The 24,181-nt window shown below is 41.9% G+C and overlaps 2 protein-coding genes across 4 annotated transcripts in view; one reads left to right on the forward strand and one right to left on the reverse strand.

Annotated features, from left to right (window-relative positions):
* The first annotated feature begins 447 nt into the window (after positions 1-447).
* Positions 448-17,385, forward strand: LOC109890142 (SAM pointed domain-containing Ets transcription factor-like). Its single transcript, XM_020482100.2, has 6 exons — positions 448-774; positions 11,819-12,296; positions 13,828-14,025; positions 14,396-14,443; positions 14,679-14,813; positions 14,955-17,385. Exons 2-6 carry the CDS (start codon positions 11,831-11,833, stop codon positions 15,131-15,133), a joined length of 1,026 nt encoding a protein of 341 aa, XP_020337689.2. The 5' UTR covers positions 448-774; positions 11,819-11,830; the 3' UTR covers positions 15,134-17,385.
* Positions 17,386-20,974: 3,589 nt separating this feature from the next.
* Positions 20,975-24,181, reverse strand: part of LOC109890823 (protein kinase C and casein kinase substrate in neurons protein 1) — a 54,528-nt gene continuing 51,321 nt past the window's right edge. For 2 of the 3 annotated variants that reach the window (XM_020482872.2, XM_020482871.2), the window contains exon 10: positions 20,975-23,991. In XM_020482872.2, the coding sequence (XP_020338461.1) occupies positions 23,882-23,991 (110 nt within the window). In that variant the 3' untranslated portion in view covers positions 20,975-23,881. The remainder of the gene's footprint in view (positions 23,992-24,181) is intronic. The other variant, XM_031824744.1, reaches the window with a different exon arrangement.

Consider the following 24,181-nt stretch of genomic DNA (forward strand, 5'->3'; position numbering starts at 1 on the left):
TTTTTGTATGTTTGGAACATTTCTGGGATATTTTATTTTGGCTAATGAAACATGGGCCTTTACATGTTACGTTTATATTTTTGTTCAGTGTAATATCTATGTTGAATTCATTTCCCAAGATGGTTGGACATGTGAAGTAGAGTAAAGTACATCAAAATAACTATTTTCAAGTATAATTTTCTAACCAACTGAATCATTTTTCAAACTGACGTAGTCTATTTCCCCATGAAATTTCACTTAACCTGTACAACATCTTCCAGATTAAACAGGAAGCTGTCATGGACACTCAGACACCCACATACTTTGAACAAAGATCAGATGCCATTGTACTAACAGGGTTGAGAAATTACTTTGTGTTATATGTGTTACACACACACACATACACACAGACTGTGTGTGCTTAGGTAAACAAGGCTGCCCTAGTATAAATATGACCTGCAGTCAATGGTACTGGAATTCCTTCACACACTCTCACTCTCCCTCTGTCACACCCACAGCAGGTACATTGTCACTGATAGCATTAGTTAGCCTTAGTGTGCTTTTGGGCTGCGCCTTTATAAGTCTGCGCCTTTTAAGATCCAGCAGAGACTAGTAGACTGCCTCAGGCCCCCAGGTAGAGGATTCTTCATCAGTCTTCTAGGTTACTTATAGGCCTGCTTTCCTTACCTGCTGTCAGCCTGCTCACCTGCCTGGAGCATCTCCTGGCCCATCATAAAACACCAGACACCTGCAGACTGACAGAAGAGACTGGAATCTGAGCTAACTGGACTAGAGGTAATCATCACCACAAGTCTACCTTATACCTGTTGGGGTCCTGTATTGTCTACACTCAGCACCAGTCTCAGCCCTGCCTGAGACCACCCAGAGGCCAGCACACCTTGGCCCAGCTAAGGAGTCGTACAGGTAGACAGGGTATACTTTTTGTGGAGTCTGTGTGTATGGGTGAAAAAGCCAAAGAATTGTCTCCAAGGTGTGTTCTTATCAGTAATTAATCAGGTGCTGTTCGCTCTGCATTGGTCTTAATTTAATGTTTCTGAAAGAAAATTACTTTACCCCATAAGATAACTTCAAAGGTATATGGGGTTACATTTTATAAAGATGCAGCTCTTATGCTGATAAAATATTATAATTTCCTGTCATACAGCACGATGTGGTATTTCATTTTATTGTATTTTATTCAACATAAAGGTACTAGAGAATCTGTATGCTCCAACTCTGCAACATTGCACTTGTCTGAGTACTTCTGATGTTTGTTAATTAGAAGACCTTACAGTGAAATGCTTACTTATGAGCCCCTAACAAAAAATAGAGATAAGAATAAGAAATAAAAGTAAGAAGTAATTCAAAAGCAGCAGTAAAATAACAATAGTGAGAATATATACAGACGGGTACCTGTACAGAGTCAATGTGCGGGGGCACCGGTTAGTTGAGGTAATATGTGCATGTAGGTAGAGTTATTAAAGTGCCACTATGCATAGATGATAACAACAAAGTAGCAGCGGTGTAAAAGAGGGGGGCAATACAAATAGTCTGGGTAGCCATTTGATTAGGTGTCCAGGAGTCTTATGGCTTGGGGGTAGAATCTGTTTAGAAGCCTCTAGGACCTAGACTTGGTGCTCCGGTACAACTTGCCGTGCGGTAGCAGAGAGGACAGTCTATGACTAGGGTCTTTGACAATTTTCAGTTGCCATATAGATTGTTGTCCTGGCACCACATGGCCAGGTCTCTGACCTCCTCTCTATAGGCTGTCTCGTCATTGTCAGTGATCAGGCCTACCAATGCTGTGTCATCCGCAAACTTCATTTTTACCTTTATTTAACTAGGCAAGTCAGTTAAGAACAAATTCTTATTTTCAATGATGGCCTAGGAACAGTGGGTTAACTGCCTGTTCAGGGGCAGAACGACAGATTTGTACCTTGTCAGCTTGGGGGTTTGAACTTGCAACCTTCCAGTTACTAGTCCAACACTCTAACCACTCTAACCACCCCAAATGATGACGGTGTTGGAGTCGTGCCTGGCCGTGCAGTCATGAGGGAACAGGGAGTACAGGGAATAAAGGAGGGGACTGATCACAAATGTGACCACAGACCAATTTATCTGCCATTACATGAAAGGTATCTTGCCAATTATAGATAGTGAAGGATTCCCTGAGGTAATAAAAACGAGAAATATGGCATTATCCAAAACCCTCCCCTGGTGGATGACCAGAATGGCACAGGTGCCTGTTGGATTTACAGTGCCTTCAGAATGTATTCACACCCCTTGACTCTTTCCACATTTTATTGTGTTACAAAGTGGGATTAAAATAGATTAAATTGTGATTTGTTTTGTCAACGATCTACACAAAATACTTTGTAATGTCCAAGTGGAAGAAATATTCTAACATTTATAAAAAACACATGAACAATAAAACACCAATGCATCTTGAGTATTCAAACCCCTCAGTCAATGCATGTTAGAATTACATTTGGCAGCGATGACAGCTGTGAGTCTTTCTTTCTAAGAGCTTTCCACACCTGGATTGCGCAATATTTTCCCTTTATTCTTTTCAAAATTCATTAAGCTCTGTCAAATTGGTTGTTTATCATTGATAGACAACTATTTTCAGATCTTGCAAGATCAAGCAGATTTAAGTCCAAACTGTAACTCGGCCACCCAGGAACAATCACTGTCTCCAGTGTAGATTTGGCCTTGTGTTTTAGGTTATTGTCCTGCTGAAAGGTGAATTAATCTACTAGCAAACTGAACCAGGTTTTCCTCTAGGATTATGCCTGTGTTTAGCTCCATTCCATTTATTTTTTATCCTGAAAAACTCCCCAGTCTTTAACGATTTCAAGCATCTCCATAACATGATGCAGCCACCAGTGCTTGAAGATATGGAGAGTGGTACTCAGTAATCTGTTGTATTGGATTGGCACCAAATGTAACACTTTGTATTCAGGACAAAAAGTGAATTGCTATTAACACGTTGTTTGCAGTACTACTTTAGTACCTTGTTGCAAACAGGTTTGGGAATATTTTTATTCTGTATCGACTTCCTTCTTTTCACTCTGTCAATTAGGTTAGTATTGTGAAGTAACTATATCCTCAGTTTTATCCCATCACAGCCATTACACTCTGTAACTGTTTTAAAGTCACAATTTGCGTCATGGTGAAATCCCTGAGCGGTTTCCTTCCTCTCCGGCAACTGAGTTAGCAAGGACACCTGTATCTTTGAAGTGACTGGGTGTATTGATACACGATCCAACGTGTAGTTAATGACCACTATGCTCAAAGGGGTATTCAATGTTTGTTTGTTTTACCCATGTTTTACCCATCTTTTTGCGAGGTATTGAAAAACCTCCCTGGTCTTTGTGGTTGAATCTGTGTTTGAAATTCACTGCTCGACCGAGGGACCTTACAGATAATTGTACGTGTGGGGTACAGAGATGAGGTAGTCATTCAAAAATCATGTTAAACGCCATTATTGCACACAAAGTGAGTCCATGCCAGTTATTATGTGACTTCTTAAAACTTCTTCGGGATCAGTGTACCTTCCACGGGACGGTTGAGCTAACGTAGGCTAATGCGATTAGCATGAGGTTGTAACTAACAATACAATTTCCCAGGACATAGACATATCTGATATTGGCAGAAAGCTTAAATTCTTGTTAATCTAACTGTACTGTCCACTTTACAGTAGCTATTACAGTGAAAGAATACCATGCTATTGTTTTTTGTTTTGTTTTTGTTTTTCACCTTAACCAGGTAGACTAGTTGAGAACAAGTTCTCATTTGCAACTGCGACCTGGCCAAGATAAAGCATAGCAGTTTGAAACATACAACAACACAGAGTTACACATGGAATAAACAAAACATACAGTCAATAATACAGTAGAAAAAATGAAAACAAAAAGTCTAGATACAGTGAGTGCATATGAGATAAGATAAGGCAATAAATAAGGCAATAAATTGGCTATGGTGGCGAAGTAATTACACTATAGCAATTAAACACTGGAATGGTAGATGTACAGAAGATGAATGTGCAAGTAGAGATACTGGGGTGCAAAGGAGCAAGATAAATAAATAAATACAGGATGGGGATGAGGGAGTTGGATGGGCTGTTTACAGATGGGCTATGTACAGGTGCAGTGATCTGTGAGCTGCTCAGACAGCTGGTGCTTAAAGCTAGTGAGGGAGATATGAGTCTCCAGCTTCAGTGATTTTTGCAGTTTGTTCCAGTCATTGGCAGCAGAGAACTGTAAGGAAAGGCGGCCAAAGGAGGAATTGGCTTTGGGGGTGACCAGTGAAATATACCTGCTGGAAGGCATACTATGAGTGGGTGCTGCTATGGTGACCAGTGAGCTGAGATAAGGCGGGGCTTTACCTAGCAGAGAGTTGTAGATGACCTGGAGTCAGTGGGTTTGGTGAAGAGTATGAAGCAAGGGCCAGCCAATGAGAGCGTACAGGTCGCAGTTGTGGGTAGTATATGGGGCTTTGGTGACAAAACGGATGGCACTGTGATAGACTGAATCCAATTTGTTGAGTAGAGTGTTGGAGGCTATTTTATAAATGACATCGCCGAAGTCGAAGATCGGTAGGATGGTCAGTTTTACGAGGGTATGTTTGGCAGCATGAGTGAAGGATGCTTTGTTGCGAAATAGGAAGCTGAATCTAGATTTACTTTTGGAATGGGGAATGCTTAATGTGAGTCTGGAAGGAGAGTTTACAGTCTAACCAGACACCTAGGTATTTTTAGTTATCCACATATTCTAAGTCGGAGCCGTCCAGTAGTGATGCTGGACGGGTGGGCAGGTGTGTGCAGTGATCGGTTTAAGAGCATGCATTTAGTTTTACTTGCATTTAAGATTAGTTGGAGGCCACGGGAGAGTTGTATGGCATTGAAGCTCGTCTGGAGGTTAGTTAACACAGTGTCCAAAGAAGGGCCAGAAGTATACAGAATGGTGTCGTCTGCGTAGAGGTGGATCAGAGAATCACCAGCAGCAAGAGCGATATCATTGATGTGTACAGAGAAGAGAGTCGGCCCGAGAATTGAACCTTCTGGCACCCCCATACAGACTGCCAGAGGTCCGGACAACAGGCCCTCCGACTTGACACACTGAACTCTATCAGAGAAGTAGTTGGTGAACAAGGTGAGGCAATCATTTGAGAAACCAAGGCTGTTGAGTCTGCCAATAAGAATGTGGTGCTCAACAGAGTCGAAAGCCTTGGCCAGGTCGATGAATACGGCTGCACAGTAATGTCTCTTATCGATGACGGTTATGATATCATTTAGGACCTTGAGCGTGGCTGAGGTGCACCCATGACCAGCTCTGAAACCAGATTGCATAGTGGAGAAGGTACGGTGGGATTCGAAATGGTCGGGAATCTGTTTGTTAACTTGGCTTTCTTTTTCACTTCCTTGGTGTTTGAGGAGAGTGCACAGTTTTGATCTTGAAAAGTTAATAATAAACATATTAGGCACATTTGAGCAGTCTTGAGACAACATTTTTAACATAAATGCAATGGTTCATTGGATCAGTCTAAATGTTTGCACATACACTGCTGTCATCTAGAGGCCAACATCTAAATTGCAGCTGGGCTGGAATAATACATTATGGCCTTTCACTTGCATTTCAAAGATGATGGTACAAAAAAAATACAAAATTACATTTTTTTTACATGATCTTTTACCAGATCTATTGTGTTATATTGTCCTACATTCCTTTCACATTTCCACAAACATCAAAGTGTTTCCTTTCAAATGGTACCTAGAATATGCATATCCTTGCTTCAGGGCCTGAGTTGCAGGCAGTTAGATTTGGGTATGTCATTTTAGGCGAAACATTTTAAAAGGGGCGGATCCTAACAGATTTAAGCACATTTTTACTAAACTTGCCGTAACAAAGGCGTTGAATACTTATTGACTCAAGATATTTCAGATTAAACATTTTTATAAACTTGTAAAAAATGTAGACAAAAGCATAATTCCACTTTGATATTATGTGGTTGTGTGTGTAGGCCAGTGACAAAAACATCTAAATGTAATCCATTTTAAATTCAGGCTGTAACACAACAAAATGTGAAAAAGGTTAAGGGGTGTGAATACTTTCTGAAGGCACTGTACATTTATCAGAAAAGTGACAATGGTTTGGTTTGGCTGCTACCCAAACCATAACACCACAGCACTTGAGCATGTAGCAACGGCCTCTATAGAGATAGGAAATATTAAGGGTACAGCTGCTCAATAGCACTAAACACTCAAAACGTGCGTGTGTAGTTCTGTAAGGATAATATTCTGTCAAGATTGAGTGTTATGTGAGCATTTGGAAAAGGTCAAAAGTATGGTGTGCCGAGTAGCCTAATCGGACAAAACAAGTATTTGAACAGATATGGGCAATGGGTAGGCTAATATTTTTTTTTGTTATTAGCCTATCCATGATCGGGGAAAAAGTACGTTTAGGTTGCCAGACCCGGTTCAGATCTTTCAATAAAATGCAAGGTGCTACGTGGTCTAAATAACTCAACTGGTTAGTCTGGCTGTCTGTAAATAGAAGGGCGGGCTGTACGTTGATCTAGCTGCTCTGATTGGATAGAGCTAAGCTGTATTTCTAAATCCACTGGATTCGCCTCGTATTTTCAACTAACCACTTCTCCTTGCATGTTTCGGTCTGATCATTTCTTGCTGCTTCCTGCTGCTATGATAAATCAAATGGGTAGGACGTTTGCTCAAGCTATCAATGTGCAGTGTACTGTATCTAACGGAAGCGGGGCGAGGGTACGGAGAAAAGATTAAACGTGGATGCGCATTCTGAATGAGTGACAGCAAACTGCTTGCTGCAAATTGAGGACACAAACCCCTCCACGCGCTGCTCATAATCTGCAGTTTATTTCGCAGAGAGATTGGTATTTTGCCAACATCTATTTTAGGCATATTAAAACACTTGTGTGTTTTCCGATCACAAGTATCATCCGATCCAACTATTAACTGTCAATTACTAATAGTCCTACGATTATGAATACCAGTATTTTCAGGTTGGCACACCCCTATAGGTAACTGTAGCCACCCACTCAAAAGGGTGTTCCTCTCTGAAGTACCTGGCCTGATGCCAATGCACCTGCATTACAGGTGAAAATGGTCCCATGTTACAACAACTGCAAAACAGCGAGGCACACAAAGAAACCGTTCACTATGGTCATGTCTTACACTTGACACTTTCACACGACTTCCGCTATCAGAATACGAAGAACGCATTGAAAAGACGGGTCTAGACGCACAAAAGTCACTTTGTGGTCTGATTGTGTTTAGAGCTGGCTGACCACTTCATGAGGCTGTCAGGTATGCATTGTGTTCGGTTTTCTTCTCAGTCTGGACAAAATCGGAAAGCCCATACAGTGGATGACGTCATCAGCACTACTCCCACTAGTCTGCAGAAGACGGTGTTTTGCGACCGAATGGAGGAAATACGTTCCTAGAATTGTTTGGCTAGAGTTATGCTAACCCGTTCGCAATTCCTTCAGCATTGCTTGCTACAGATGTCAGCTGGCTAGTTTACATATTTTAAATGTTTTTATTTAACCTTTGACTAGGCAAGTCAGTTAAGAACAAATTCTTATTTATAATGACCGCCTATACCAGCCAAACCCGGACAACGCTGGGCCACAATTGTGCACCGTCCTATGGGGCACCCAATACAGCCTGAATTCGAAGCAGCGTTTCTATAGTGACACCTTGATGCAGTGCTTTAGACCACTGTGCCACTTGGGAGCCCAAGTTAGTTAGCTACAGTATTTAGCTACTCCCATCAGTTGTTATTGCGTTATTATCATGTTTTGCCTATTCCACCATTTGTAGAATGCATACTGGCATTTGAATGTACCGCGGGAAAAGGGAATCCGGACACACTGTGGACATGGTAGACACATTTAAATGTAGGTGCTGTAGCACTGGTGTGGCTGGTTTCCGGGTTAAGCGGGCGGGTGTTAAGAAGCACTGCTTGGCGGGTCATGTTTCGGGGGATGCATTACTCGACCTTCGCCATCTCCCGAGCCCGTTGGGGAGTTGAGACAAGATCATAATTGGATCCCAATTGAATATCACAAAATTGGGGAGAGGAAGGGGATACATATATTTTTTTCTCCATCAGCCTAATGGAGGTGTAGATAATCCTACATCTCAGTTTAGTGTAGTGTTCAAACTTTGAACTTGTGAACAAGGCTGCATGGGATTTCTCATAATGCGACTCCGTGCTGCTAATGGCAATGCCCGCTTTAGGTATAATGCCAGGAGCCTCTTGTGGATTTGACAGCTGTTGCATCCGCTATGCAGATGTCGACTAAAGCAGATCTGATTGAATAGAGCCCCAAATCTCTCTTTAAACCATACACACACAGCAAACAGTCACACCTGACTGTATATACTTCTTTAACTACAAAATCAAACAAGGGAGCCCTTTCTTTGGAAGTGCACAGGGAGAGGACTCAACAAGTGAAATCTGGTGACTGTTGTGTCTCCCTATATCTATTACTGATGCACTCCTTTGTTTCAAAAGTTATTTTACAGAATATATAGCAGTCAGGGTATTCAACTCCTGTTCCTGAAAAAATGGCAGTGTTATCAGGAAGCACAGCATTGATTTTCACTGTTACACAGATGATACACAACTTTACATTTCTTTGTCACCAGAGGATTTTAGCTCCACGGATCAGTTATTAGACTGTATTAGGGATTTAAATACGTGGATGGCTCACAACTTCCTCCAGCTAAATCAAGACAAGACCGATGTACTTATTGTTGGAGCCAAAGCACAGAGAGAGAATGGCCACACATTTTAATTCACTGGCAATACAAAAAAACACCAGGTAAAAACCTAGGTGTTATTTTAGATTCTGAACACAATTTTGAATCACACATTAGGAATGTGACCAAAATTTTACCACCTGAGGAACATTGCCATGGTACTGCTGTTTCATTTCTCAGTCTGATACAGAGAGACTCATCCATGCTTTGATTACAAGCAGGCTTGATACAGAGAATGTCACATTTTTTTAAAGAAAGATAAATAAAAAGTGGTTAAATGGTTACCAGGGAGGACGGATGCCTTCATGGCTATGGTTCATCTGACTGTGTGTCTAAGGCCTGGCTAGCAAATGGAGCGAAGCCTAATTCTCCTGAAATGAATATCACCATCTTGACCGAACTCATTTAGAGATCAGTCAGGCCCTTAAGCCTTCCCCTGGGGAGCATGTTTGTGCCTCTTTCTCCCGTCCCCTCCCCTTTTGGAAAAAACTAATGTGGCTAAATTTGCCGGGCTAATGGGCTTAGCGCAAGCTGTTACAGAGGAGAGTGGACACACAGCAGGCTGGCCGGTACACCGCCTGGCGCTTTTTAATCTGACTCCTGATGAAGAGAAGAGATATTGGGTTATCCCCAGACCCTTAGTGGGAAATTGGGAGATAAAAGGAGGAATGGGGAGGGGTTTGGAGATGTGGAGAATAGAGAGAGAGAGAGGAGGGCTCTTTTGGAGAGGATAACTTAATTTCCTTTCGGGTTAATAGGACTGGTACAGTCTGTCAACTGTGTTCCCGCAAGGATCATCAATGCTAAAGTAGCCGTATTCTCACCCCAAGGAATATTCAAAGTCTGATCAGTTCAATCACTTTCTTAGTTTCTTTGAAAAACAACCATATAACAAGTGGAACAATTGATCAACATAAATATAGATGGTTTGGATTGCAGTTGCTGGGTGTGGTACAATAGTGTTGTAGCTGTTTTATGAATACAGTGGCTTACAGTCTATCTGGGCAAACAAACCATGTCTCTCCTTGAACATGTGCTGTGCGATAGCAGGCGTCTTTTACCACGGCACAACTACTGATAACCCCTGTCTCTATGACAGCTAAGTTTCTTCCCATTTACCACCTGTGGCAGCAGGTAGCCAGGTACACTGTGAACCATAAGTGAGGTCATCCTGAGATTACACTGGTCAGTGGTACAGCTGACAACCTCTGATGTTGACTTAGGATGCCACTCTGATGCCAGTCGTATTGCAGCTGTGTGGAAAGTTTCTAAGGAAAGGCGTTTTTCCTGTTCAGGTCACATGGTGAGGAATAACTTTGGGCCGCTTTACATGAGGCAGGGCAAAACCCTTGAAACCAGCGTGTACGTAAACAGAGTGAATTGACACAAGAAGTACAAATTCCTCCAAATTCTTATGGGACTGTTCCTTAGCAGACAACAACACTGGCCCACTGTCATACTACATTTGAGGTGACTTCTCCTCCACACAATCTTTCTTTCATTTGATTAAAAATTCCAGCTGACAGTGGAGCCAGAGGGCTGTGGAGACGGCACCTTGAAAGGAAAAGGCAGGCGGTCGTACCGCTTTAGGCCTCAATACAAGTCACCTACCCCCAAGTCACCACCCATTCTGGGCCACTGACCCACAAGTAAGAGACTCAGTGCAATCCATTTTGCCCCATGCCTGCCCTGCTGGTTCTGTGCACTCTCTAAAGGGTCATTCCCCCTGTGTCTTCACTTGACTCAGGACACATTTAAAGAGCCTCTGCAAACATGCTCTCACCTCAGTTTCTGTTCTGTTCACTGTGCATCACTCTGGAGGAGTCACACCCGCAGTCCCTCTGATGGGCTTTCTTAACGTTTTCGAAACTGTTGCACGTTTAGCAGCCGGATCTTTGGGCGCGAACGTATAGTTTCTTGAAGGTACTGTGCTTTTGATTTACTGCAAGAACATCATCTACTGTATAATGTTGTTTAAAAAAAATAATACTTCTTAGTCGAATTTGACTAATTCCAAGAGGTTGTTACAGTTTGGCTATCATGATGTTCATGTAGGTCACTGGTTACACTTTCTTTACAGGGTTTTCAGTGAAATAAGTATTTGTGTTTTCAAGTCTTACATCAAACTGAATTGGATATATGAAAGAGAACTAGAGCTTGATTCTGCTCTTTCCCACGCAAATGAAGAAACACTTGTTTACCCTGGGTCAACAAGTTGGCTATGGGAAGTTGTCAGATAATTATCCACATAGCACACAGGTGTTGCAGGATCATACCAAGTTTGATGGCAAACGGCTGGTTTTCATTATCCCGTCATGAACTGTATGAATGTGGTCAATGCCCTGTATCTCCACTAGTGGTGGAAAAAGTACTCAATTGTCGTACTTGAGTAAAGGTAAAGATACCTTGATATAAAATGACTCAAGTAAAAGTGACAGTCATCCAGTAAGATACCACTTGAGTAAAAGTAAAAAACGTATTTGGTTTTAAATATATTTAAGTATCAACTGTAAATGGAATTGCTCAAATGTACTTAAGTATCAAAAGTAAAAGTATAAATAATTTCAAGTTCCTCATATTAATCTTTTAAAATTATTTTTATTGACGGATAGCCAGGGGCACACTCCATCACTCAGACATAATTTCAAACAAAGCATTTGTGTTTACCTAGTCCGCCAGATCAGAGGCAGTAGATATGGCCAGGGATGTTCTCTTGATAAGTTTGTGAATTGGACCTTTTCCTGTCGAAATGTAATAAGTACTTTTGGGTGTAAGGGAAAGTGTATGGAGTAAAAAGTCATTTTCTTTAGGAATGTAGTGAAGTAAAAGTAAATGTTGCTAAAAATATGAATAGTAAAGTGAAGTACAGATACCCCAAAACACTACTTAAGTAGTACTTAAGTATTTTTACACTGATCTCCACACACACAATATATTAACATATCAAATAGGAAATACTGTTGGTACTATCACATTCTTGAAATTTGCAAATCTTTATGACTATTGTAAACTAAATATCCATTCTTCTTCCCTCACAAGGAGGCAGCAGCCATGTCGAGTCCAGGGGAGAGTCTATCATCAGAGGGCAGCAGCCCATTGTTTCCGTCCCGCCTAGGTCTGCCTGATAGCCCCTTGGGAGACAGGACAGGTGCAGAGGCTGGTATGGCCTGGGAGATGGAGGACACCAAGCCCTGCATGGAGGCTCTTGAGCATCGCGGCCTTCCGGGCCTCCACCTGTCCTGCTTCGACATGCTCTTCACCGAGGACTCCACCTGGCTGGTGAAGGTGACCGAGGCTTCCTCGGGTCAGGCTTGTCCCGTGCCTCTTCCCATAACCAGGACCGAGCACCGTGACGAGCCAGAGCAGTGCCCCGTCATCGACAGCCAGGCCCTGGGGCTCTCCCCGGGGCTGGAGGGCCAGGAGGAGGAGCGATCCCTGGAGCAGGTCCAAAGCATGGTGGTCGGGGAGGTGCTGAAGGACATTGAGACGGCCTGCAAGCTGCTCAACATCATCCCAGGTAGGTACTGTTACAGTAGCAAACGGCCACTCTCGTGCTAGAATTAGTGGAGTTAGTAGAATAGACATTCCTGTTTAAAAGATATGTTTTGTGGTGGGTACCGATTCTATGTAAGATTAATTGATCCTTGTCACATCAGCGTTCTGTGCCGTCCATATTTTGGAAAAGGGAAAGGGGGATACCTAGTCAGTTGTACAACTGAATGCAGTACAACTGTACAACTGAAACGTGTCTTCCGCCTTTGAAACGTGTCTTCCTCTGAATCCGATAGGTGCGGGGGGGGGGGGGGGGGGCATCCACATCTTCGTCGCCCGGGGACAGATATTTACCTTGTCAGCTTGAGGATTTGATCCAGCGGTTACTTGCCCAATGCTTTCGGTTACTTGCCCAATGCTCCAACCACTAGGCTTGATGAGCCATAGTCCGTGGACTGAGGGACTTTACACTTTTTCCTAATTCTTCATCTATGGCTGCCTCTACTGCATGATCCTGTCTCCCTTTCATGAGCATTAAAAACACCAGAGCCATTCATTCTAGCCTATTCATGCATACTGTCCAATCAGGTGTTGACACAAGGTATTGATATATTGATTCAGAGCAGACACATCTGCAGAATCCGCCTGCCGCAAGATGATAATGAGCTGGATGACAGCTCTTAATGATGAACTATGTCTCGCTGACGCAAGTCATGCTTGTTTGCTCCAGGATCTGTATAATCCCAACCTTTGCATGTGTTTAACAAATACCCAACAGGACCTAGTGGGAATGACGGTACTGCTTGCCTGCCAACAGCAGTGTACACAGTGCATGGGTGAGGTCTGTTCAACTGGCAAAGCAAACAGCAGGTCAAGGGCATACAGTACTGTGTGCATTGTAAGATGTCTTCTGTCAGTCACACCCTTTCATCACAGAGACCCTACTTCTTCTCCTCCTGCTGCTACCGCTGTATCCAAAATGTGGTCTCGTGGTGCGTTTCAACTGATGAAAATGATTGTACACAACAGAACAGTACCCCACCTTATGCAAACCACTCCCTAGGCCACGCCTGCGATTAGAGTTCACCCAGAGCGAAGCTCGCAGAGAAAATACAAGGCAAATAAACACTTTATGGTGAAGACAGTAATTGGCCTCTGATTTACAGCATTTGATTGCACTCTGTATGTGTGTATGTGTGTGTGTGTGTGTGTGTGTGTGTGTGTGTGTGTGTGTGTGTGTGTGTGTGTGTGTGTGTGTGTGTGTGTGTGTGTGTGTGTGTGTGTGTGTGTGTGTGTGTGTGTGTGTGTGACCAGAGATAAACTGATTCTGCAGTGTGGGGAGCACACACATCTAGGGTCTCCACTGTGTTCATGGTTGTTTTGGTAACCCCCTATCCTGAATAGATCCCTCCCTATTGCAGGCCAACAGACATGCAGTTGACATTTACAGTAAATGTTACTGCTAGTTTGCTAATAATTTGTTCAACATCAATAGATGTATAGGGTACAATTCAAAATAGAGTGTTGTTGCGACCGTTCTTATCTGTTATCCCCAGACCCCATAGAGTGGAGCTCGGGGAACGTCCAGAAGTGGTTGCTGTGGACAGAGCACCTGTATAGACTGCCTCAGGCCGGCAAGGCCTTCCAGGAGCTCACTGGAAAAGACCTGTGTGCCATGAGTGAAGAGGACTTCAGGCAGAGGTCCCCTCAGTGTGGAGACACCCTGCACGCCCACCTGGACATCTGGAAGTCAGGTGTGTTATAATAGCTGTATGACTGGCAGGGCCCTAGACTTTTGGGGGCCCTAAGCTTATGCCATGTTAATATGATAGATGAGTGAGAAAGACTAACAAAATCAATTGGGGCCCCCTGAAGGTCAGGTCCCCTAAACACATGCTCTGCGTGCCTGGTCGGTATTCAGCCATTATTATTACAAATGTTTTTTGCGGGGGCCCCAAGTGACCACTTTTGTTGCTTATGCATGGGGCTGGCCCTGATGACTGGTTTAGACAGATATTCTGCACAAACTGTAGTTTACTACTGTTTTCTCCAGCTTTTATCATTCCGTTCAAACAATACAACAATACATCTCTCTCTTTCTCTCCCTTCTTTCCCTCTCTACAGCTGCCTGGATGAAAGAGAGGTGTTCCGTTGGAGACAGCAAAATCACAGGTAGGTTTAGCCTCTACTTTATTAGCTTTGTTAGGAAAGAAAGTGACATGAATCTCATTTCTCGAGGGCCAGAGTGTTCATGGCCCTTGGGAAGGAGTAGTGGCAGTTGTGTGGGTTCATAGCTCCTAGGAAGAAGACCAGAGGGTCATGTATAGTGCAGTTTTGTTAGAAAATATGTGTGTGTGTGTGGGGGGGGGGGTGCGCGCGTGTGTTCATAGCTCATCCCTCTGTGCAGGCGGAGAGGAGCTGTGGTTGGAGGCAGACTCGTCATGCTCAGGCCAGCCCATCCACTTGTGGCAGTTCCTCAGAGAGCTGCTCCTCAAACCCCACAACTACGGACGCTGTATCCGATGGCTCAACAAGGAGAAAGGTGAGCAGGACAGACTGTGTGACTGCCAAGAACTGATGGGATTAGTTCAGAAGCATTTATTTTATTTTTGAAAGACGGGGAATGACAATTTAATGCAGTGACAAAGTAATCCATATCTAATCTCACTCTGCTGTCTGTCAGGTATTTTCAAAATCGAAGACTCGGCTCACGTGGCGAGACTCTGGGGACTGAGGAAGAACCGTCCAGCGATGAACTACGACAAGCTGAGCCGCTCCATACGGCAGTACTACAAGAAGGGCATCATCCGCAAGCCTGATGTCTCCCAGAGACTGGTCTATCAGTTTGTCCACCCAGTATGAGGGGACGGAGGAGGACAGAGGTCTCCAAGGAAAGGGCCACACGATCACACCTTGCACTTGTACATTACACCAACGCCAAGCTGAAAAGGGGTGAAACTAACAAGCATGCACTGACCAACCCCTGTAAGTACACATAGCCTTTGCCAGTCTTTGCCAGTAAGTGTCAGCAGTCAAAGTTGGCGAATTAATATTTTGCTTTTTTTTAATGCAGAGAAGAAACTTGAGACTAAAATGAAAGTGCTTTTTCTCCGGGCTGATTCCTCTTCAGAACCACAAAACAACAAAGAAAGAAAAAAACAACAACTTTTGAACTGCCTTTTTCATTTGCACGATCTGCCTGTCCTTTTCCCTATCATATCATTTAATCAATAACCCGTATCTTAAAACACCGGAAGACAACATTTGATTGGCATCAAACATAAGGAAGAGAAATTGCCATTGCCCACAGTTATACCTTTAACATTATGTACCTCCTCTGGGAATGTGGTTAGGAGTTTTGCTTCAGCTATAGGGTTCAGCTCTGGCTTTTGGCTGTCACCCAGAGAGGCAAACAGCTCACTCTTTCTTTTTTTAAATGATTCACATGGCACACTTCGGAACTCTCCCGAAAGGCTTTTACAATAGAGCATTTCGCTGAACCCGAATGGGAGTGCAGCAACAACCCCCTCATAATAAACTCATGCAGTCCAAGTCTGTAACTGACTGGTAAAAGCCGTTGGTTTTCCACCCTGCCGTAGAAAACATCTAGAAAGCACCAGACCACTGTATATTACCATATATGTCATATGCTCTGTACCTTTTGCTTGCGTTTAGTTGTAATAGCAATTTTTATTTGAAATGTAACCAAATATAGATAGGAATATCTACATCAAAAACTGTATCCTCCACCATCTTTACCATTGCAATACAGGTTCAATTCTTGAAAACAAGCAGCATCACTAATCTCATAATTGATCAGTGCCAATTCTGTTGAATTCTATGAAGTATACAATAAAAAAAATGTGGGTTCCTCGAGGGGTTTTTGGTAAGGGTGCTGGTTCTATGTGGAACCATAATGACCCAAAGAACACTTGTAGACCTTCAATGGTTCTTTGAGGTTCAAAAAATGTACATGTAGCAGCAGCAGCTCATTCAAATACTTTGGGACTTGGCTTGCTCACAGCTCTTTCTGTGCAACCGTAAGTGACTGTCCTTCCATTTGATCTAATCTGTTGTGTTACGCTATTTATTACATGTTATGTATGACTATGGTCAGTGACAGTGTCTTGTGAAAGACTCATGTATGGCCTTGTGTCAATTGAGAATGGTTGACTAAGTCAGTAGTTCTCAATTCTCTCCTCAGGGACCCCCAGCCGTTCCAGAGCTACCACACCTGATTGAACTTGTTAATAAACACAATAATAAAAACTATTGCATTTTAACCGTATATTATGGCTTTTAATCCAGAATAAAAACCCATGTATGTTTCTACAAAGAACCACTGAGATTGAGAAAGGTTCTTTATAGAAGCAGTCTCCGTGAAGGTTCTATATCGAAACCATAAAAAAAGGGTTCTATATTGCCCCAAAAAGGGATGTAACCATAGCGGAACCCTTTTTTGGTGCTATATAGAACCTTTTTTATGCTTCTTTATAAAACATTAGGAACGGGTTCTTTAGAGCACCATACAGGCTCCATTTAGAACATTATGAGCATGGCTTTTATAGAAGAATAGTTCCACATATAAACGGGTTGGCTGACAACTTCACGGAAATAATGAGCTCGCATCGATGAGGTAGATGGCCGTGTGGTGTTATGATTCTGAACAGTCAGCTACCAACAATGACAAGAAGCTGCAATGTGGGGAATCGTAGGTGGCTGACTTCGGCTCGTGTCTTGTTGTCCCCATGTATTATTGCGATCTCAAGCACATTCTTGGTAACCTGCATAGTTCCAGCTAGCTGGATATATTCGTCTGAGCATACAATCCAGTCTAAACTAAAGCCTCATTCACACCTTGTGCTTTCTAACATGAGGCTTTCATCATCTGATCAAGATGATTCCATCACTATCTGATTAAGGTTTGTTAAGTCTGCAAATGGTAATAAAATGTATCTCTTATACAGGGGGACAACTTTGGTTTTAGAAGTGGGGGGGACATAATCTGGTGGAGGGTCTGGAGGTCCTCCCTCAGAATTTATGGACATCTTAAACTCATTTCCCACATTTCCACAAAATCGAATATGACCCTTTTGGGGTCACTTATATTGAAAATAAGAATAGAATATGTTTCTAAATACTTCTACATGAATGTGGATGCTACCATGATTATGAATAATCCTGAATAAATTGTGAATAATGATGAGTGAGAAAGTTATAGATGCACAAATGTCAAAATGCTAACCTCCCCTGTTATTGTAATGGTGAGAGGTCTCCTGCTGAGACCCCTATCATCCATTCACTGATTGTTATAATACACTGCAAAATTCACCTGAGCTCTATAGACTGCTCTTCCCTGGCTATCTGACCCTGATCCAACAGCTGTCACCATCTGATCCTGCTAAGAGATGATGAGCATAGTGTTGTGTGCTGACTGTGCATCGTGACTGTGAAGCCTATAGAGCTGTTTATACCGTGTCAGTGTGAAAAGTAGGGAGTTAGCTAGGGAAACTGACAGATCAATGCTATACTGACTGTGATTGGGGCCAAAATGATATCTAACTTTAGCCAACTTTTGACTAGCTCCAATGGTACATTAACTGGCATAAACGAGCCAAGTTAATTTACTTCTGTTGACCAAACAAAGGCTACAAAACATTTCCATACACACAACAGCTGTTAGATACTGCTACCTGACGGATAGCTAGAGGCTAGAGCTGAACTGACTGTGGTACACTAGCTGGCTAGCTAGTTAATTCATTTCAAATAGAACTAGAGGGGATGAAACATTATCTAACATGTCAGTTGCACTACTAGCTCAGCACTGGGAATATTTTTTTCTTCTGTTGAGTCAAACAGCTGTTACCTGGCCAGTTATATCAGTCAAATAAAGAGAAGCCAAAAATGCAATTTCAGAATGTGGGAGGGGTCATGTCCGTCCGTACCCCGTCCGTCTGTACCCAGTGAAAGTTGCACCCCTGCTCTTATCTGTCAACCTAATCTGCACTGTGATCAGATTTTCTGGTCCCTCCCTGTATGCAAATTATTTGGCAGAAGTAAGATAGTTATAGATTCCATTAGTCAATGGTGTTACCTGTCCATGATTTTACAGGGCGGAATAATTATGATTTAAATCCAGGTCTGTTTACAGAGACAATGGGTCCCTGACTACCTCCGGAGATGGTCAGGAAGATTGGATCACAATCAGAACACAGTGTTTTAGTAATCTACAACTGTCTAAACATGTGGGCACAATCAGAAGGTGGACAAGATCAGAACACAGGATATATTTTGATGGGAAGTGCCTTCAGAAAGTATTCATACAACTTGACTTACTTCAAAAATCTATTTACCCCATATTTACAAAGTGAAAACATGTTTAAAGATTTTTTTTCAAATTTATTGAGAATGAAATACAGAAATATCTAATTTACGTACGTATTCACATCTCTGAGTCAATACAGTGCCTTCGGAAAAGTATTCAGACCCCTTGACATTTTCCACATTTTGTTACTTTACAGCCTCATTCTAAAATGGACTGAATAGTTTTTCCCCTCATCAACCTACACACAATACCACAAAATGATAAAGCACTTTTTTTTTTAGCATTTACACATTTACACATAAGTATTTAGACCCTTTACTCAGTACTTTGTTGAATCACCTTTGACAGCGATTACAGCCTCAAGTCTTCTTGGGTATGACGCTACAAGCTTGGCACACCTGTATTTGGGGAGTTTCTCCCATTCTCCGCATATTCTCTCAAGCTCTGTAAGGTTGTATGGGGAGAGTCGCTGCACAGCTATCTTCAGGTCTCTCCAGAGATGTTCAATTTAGGTTCAAGTCCGGGCTCTGGCTGGGCCGCTCAAGGACATTCAGAGACTTGTCCCGAAGTCACTCCTGCGTTGTCTTGGCTGGGCCAGAGCCCAATCAAGTTGTAGAAACATCTCAAGGATGATCAATGGAATCATGATGCACCTCGGCTTAATTTCGAGTCTCATAACAAAGGGTCTGAATACATGGAAATAAGTTATCTGTTTTTAATTTTTAATAAATGTGCAAAATCTTGTCCTTATATTGATGAGAAAAATTAATTATTGAATCCATTTTAGAATAAGGCTGTAACGTAACAAAATGTAGAAAGGGGTCTGAATATTTTCCAAGTGCACTGTGCTGTGGGTATTTCTGGGTAAGTCCCTAGGAGCTTTGCACACTTGGATTGTACAATTTTTCACATTATTCTTAAAAAAATTCTTCAAGCTCTATCAAGTTGGTTGTTGAGGATCATTAGACAGCCATTTTCTATTCTTGCCATAGATTCTCAATCCGATTTAAGTCAAAACTGAAACTAGGCCACTCAGGAACATTCAATGTCATTTTGGTAAGCAACCACAGTGTATATTTGGCCTTGTGTCTTAGGTTATTGTCCTGCTGAATGGTGAATTTGTCTCCCAGAGTGTTAAAAAGCAGACTGAACCAGGTTATCTTCTAGGATTTTGACTCTGCTTAGCTGAGTTATGAAGGATGCCTGTGTCTTTGTAGTGACTGGGTGTATTGATACACCATCCAAAGTGTTATTAATAACTTTACCATGCTCAAAGGGACATTCAGTGTCTGCTTCTTTTTATTTTTTTTATCCATCTACCAGTTGGTGGCCTTCTTTGCGAGGCATTGAAAAACCTCCCCGGTCTTTGTGGTTGAATCTGTGTTTGACATTCACTGCTTAACTGTGGGACCGTACAGATTATTGTATGTGTAGGATACAGAGATGAGGTAGTCATTCAAAACTCTAGTCCATGCAACTTATTGTGACTTGTTAAGCACACTTTTACTCCTGAAGGCTTGTCATAACAAGTGTTGGATACTTATTGACGCCAGACATTTCAGGTTTTAATTTTTAATTCATTTTTTTTTTACATCTAAAAACATAATTCCACTTTCACACAACTGTGTGAAAGCCAGTGGCACAATTTAATCAATTTTAAAATCAAGCTGTAACACAACAAAATGTGGAAAAAGTAAAGGGATGCGATACTTTCTGAAAGCACTGTATGTGATGTCAGATTTCACCAGGGTCAAGGGTCATCTCTTCATAAAATATTCCATCTCCAGCCTCTATACTGCTGTCTACCCTGCCTGTTCATACCTATTTTATCATGCTATCCTCAAATATTTATCTTTATGTTAAACGCGCAACTGGTGTATTGTTTGTTACATTTTATTTGTTGGCTTTAATTGGTCTTTTATTACCATGAACTGTAAAATCATCATATTTAAAAAATATATTTTCATTCGTCGTTGGGTCTTTATTATGAATGCAGCTACCAAAAAAAGTTCCTGTAAGAAAAGACACCGTAAGATCTACACTATTTAAATACTGGTTGAAATATGATAGTCATCTATAAGGTCATAACAAGTTCAACATATATCACCTCGAGGTGAATATGGCGGCTTGATAGAAAGGTCAGAATGTCTCGCTCAGGGAATAAATACAAAAAGTAACGGTGCCATAAAATATGATATTTACTTTAAAAAAAAATCTGCAACCATAATTTCATTCATACATAAAAAGTCATAGCACCTGTATTTGTAGATGTTCCTCCCCCATTAGATGTCAACCCAAATAGTGATTGTTGTTAGGGGCATTTGATTCAGAAAGAGTCGGAGCTGAAGTTCTTTGTGTTTACTGATGACCTCTAGTGGTGTGTTTAGGTAAGGCTTTATTTACAGCTTGCAGGATAATTCATTATTATAAGACTTGCCAAAATACATTATAGAGTCTCATGACCAACATTTTTGGTCAACAAATAGTCAAATCACCAGGAATTTAGCAACAACAACAAAAAGTGATCTTGCCTCAATGTAATCAAACGGTCAATTCGCAGTGTACAAAAAAAACATTTTTTTTAATGGATGTGTGTATATCACCCCTCTATCCACATAATGCATATACCTATCATCACAATAGTCGTTCCAATGCTCTGATAAAGCCTTTTATTTTGTTGTATGCAGATGAACAGGCACTACAGTTTGAAGATTACAGAACTATTATTCTTAACAGACAGCCTTGTAGACCACTAGGGCTTTCCCACAACCACTGGTTCCCCTACATACTGTATGCAAGACAAGGTCAAATAAAAGGTTAAAACATCTTTACATATTCACCATCCTGTCGCGGCTTCACGTGCATTTCTGTGTGAACACCATGGTCATGATGTAAATGACTGTACTTTACATCATAATCATATTCAAATTAGATGACATGTGTACAACAGTATTGTAAACAATCTCATTCTGATTTAGATACAATGCATTGTGTTTGCTGGGTATACGGACAATAGTGTACTATCTGCACTTTATTGGGCCGTTGAACTGGCTAAAGGAGTCTACAATAGTTTAAAAGAGCATGTGCCCTAGTTATGTCTTTTCATGGTGGTAATTTAACTGGGTCTTTCCAGATGCACTGAGCCAGTGTCTGTGTACACAGGCTCTCTTCTCTCTCTGTTAGTGTGTGTGTGTGTGTGTGTGTGTGTGTGTGTGTGTGTGTGTGGTGGGCATGGGCGGTGTGGCTCAGGTGAAGCATTTACTGATTTAGCTAGGCTTGGGTTTCATTTGGAGAGCTGATGGTTAAAATGTTTTATCCCACTATCGGAAGTGCAGTCCCAAAATGTCCCCCGTTAGCTATATCCCAGATCTCCAAAAGACAGTTTCCTCATCAATATTTTACACTTTCTGCCTTTCTTTACAGTGTACTTTAGCGTTCTCTCCCCATGTCATTGTCATTAAGAGTACATCCCTGGTGTTTAAAGGGTTAACACTGTTTCATATATACACACACACACACACACACACACACACACACACACACACACACACACACAGTATGTATATAATAACAGTCACACATTTTATAGGTATTATCTCCGCTGCACATTCTCTTTGATTCACAAGTTCAGTAGACAAGGATTAAGGATTGTGTGCTGTATAGATTCACGTTATCCCCTTTATTTGGATAAGTCTCAATTTTGCCAAGAGACACAAATCATTGGCATCAGTTTTCGAAAATGATGTTAAGGATTAAGGATTCAACTGACAGGATAAAAACATAAACTAAAAAGAAGGAATGAATTGGTCAACATGTACAGTAGGCTCACTTTCAGTAGTATTTAACAGCGTATTGTGATCTAGTATGCAATGACTGTTAGATCAGGAAGAGCAAGGTGGAGAGAGACAGAGACTGAGCAGGGATACAGTTAAAGTGACTCCTTTTCATTCATAAAAAGATGCATGTGTTTTATATCTATGGATAGAATCTAGTATCTCGCATGGGGCAGTGGGACTCTCGTTAGTTTGCTACAGTGAATTCCCAGGATTCTATCATATTCCTAAATGTCTTTGTCTCCTTTAATTTGGTCGGCAACAGTTCATTTCTGATGACAAACCGTTTAACCCGTTAGTGGAGTTGGGTCAATGCTATCATTGCGCTGAACCCTTGTGGAGGCCCACATAGGTAGTGCATTCCTCAGCCTAAACCCAATATGTGCTAAAGAAAAAAGGGACAAAAGAAATCAAAACAATAAAGCGTATTTTTCATATTTCTCAATGAACACAGTGTGCACTTTAAGACAAAAGAAAAACGACATAAAGTGATGAGTCCAGAAAGCAGTGGGGTCAGGAAATTACAAGCACATGATCAACATGGTATGATCGGAGGTATTACAAGTACATTATCTCAATGCTGCTTTAGGGAAAGAATATGTCCTATACCGGTGTTTCTTCAACCCTCGGTCCCTGGTCTGGCACCGGGCCCCTGAGACGTTACTGAGTGGTCCCTCATCTGTCTGACACCAACATCGTCTGATCTTGAGAGAAGCTTTTCAACTAAACGGTCATCCAAAGAGGAGAACCATAGCTTGCCAGTCTCGGGTACAACGAGGGTAGAGAAACACTGTTCGATGCCATTACACTGAACAAGGCTCAACAGCGTAGTACTGCTGTGCTATGCTCTGCTCAACAGTGATTTGTCAGTGATCCTACAGCTAAAGGTCATTAATGTCATACAGCAGCACATGCTGCTGCTGCTGCTGTTTCACAGGGGGACTTTTAGAACCTTACATGGAATGACAGACCCGTCAGCACATATTTACAATGCACCTAGCTCATTTACATAGCTCATTCTGGCTATGCAAGCACCATGGACTAAACCATGTCATATGTTATGAGGGAACGTACTTTCTGCCATGTGAATGTCATCATAACCACTGCACAACATTGGAATAGAACACAGCTACACAAAAATGCTGAATTGTTTTCCTACGCTTCTCGGTTGTGATGTTTGTTGTTGGCACACGTATACTGACGTGGTTCGACCATGGTCCCAAGCCCAGTGTTGTGGTTGATATGTGTTGGTCGTGTTGGTACTGCCTTTGTCTGATGTGGGTCCTAGGGGAGTGTTTAAATAAAGACGGCTCAGTCTGTGTGTTGATTGCACAGGTAGAGAGGAGGGATGGAGAAGCATTGCTTTGAAGTCTCTGGTAATATGCAGTATGATCAGACGGTTCAGTCTGGGTGACTAACCAATGGGGCAGTGTCCTCCACGTACACAAGCAGCTAGACGGGCTCCACGTAATTAGCAGGATACAAGCCCAGCTGGCCACTGTCCAACCGGCCTTTACACCAACCCTGCTCATCCTCGTCTTCTAGTTTAGTCAGCTCGTCTCCTGTGTACACAGGAAAGAGAAAGAGAAAGAGAGCGAGAGAGAAGGAGGGAGAGAGAGGAAGGTAAAGGTAGAAAGAGACATCATATTGACATACTGTACGATTTTGGATTTTATATTAGATTGAGTTATCAACAAACATGAATTCAATTACAATTCTATTTGAAATCAACCAAACCTTGAAACTCTGTTG

This window comes from Oncorhynchus kisutch, linkage group LG5 (assembly GCF_002021735.2).
Source record: "Oncorhynchus kisutch isolate 150728-3 linkage group LG5, Okis_V2, whole genome shotgun sequence".
Classification (NCBI taxonomy): Eukaryota; Metazoa; Chordata; class Actinopteri; order Salmoniformes; family Salmonidae; genus Oncorhynchus; species Oncorhynchus kisutch.

Coding starts and splice junctions, on each gene's coding strand:
- LOC109890142 (XM_020482100.2), top strand. CDS start 11,831: ATGTCGAGTCCAGGGGAGAGTCTATCATCAGAGGGCAGCAGCCCATTG. Junction 14,026..14,395: donor CCTGGACATCTGGAAGTCAG/GTGTGTTATAAT, acceptor CCCTCTCTACAG/CTGCCTGGATGAAAGAGAGG. Junction 14,814..14,954: donor ATGGCTCAACAAGGAGAAAG/GTGAGCAGGACA, acceptor GCTGTCTGTCAG/GTATTTTCAAAATCGAAGAC.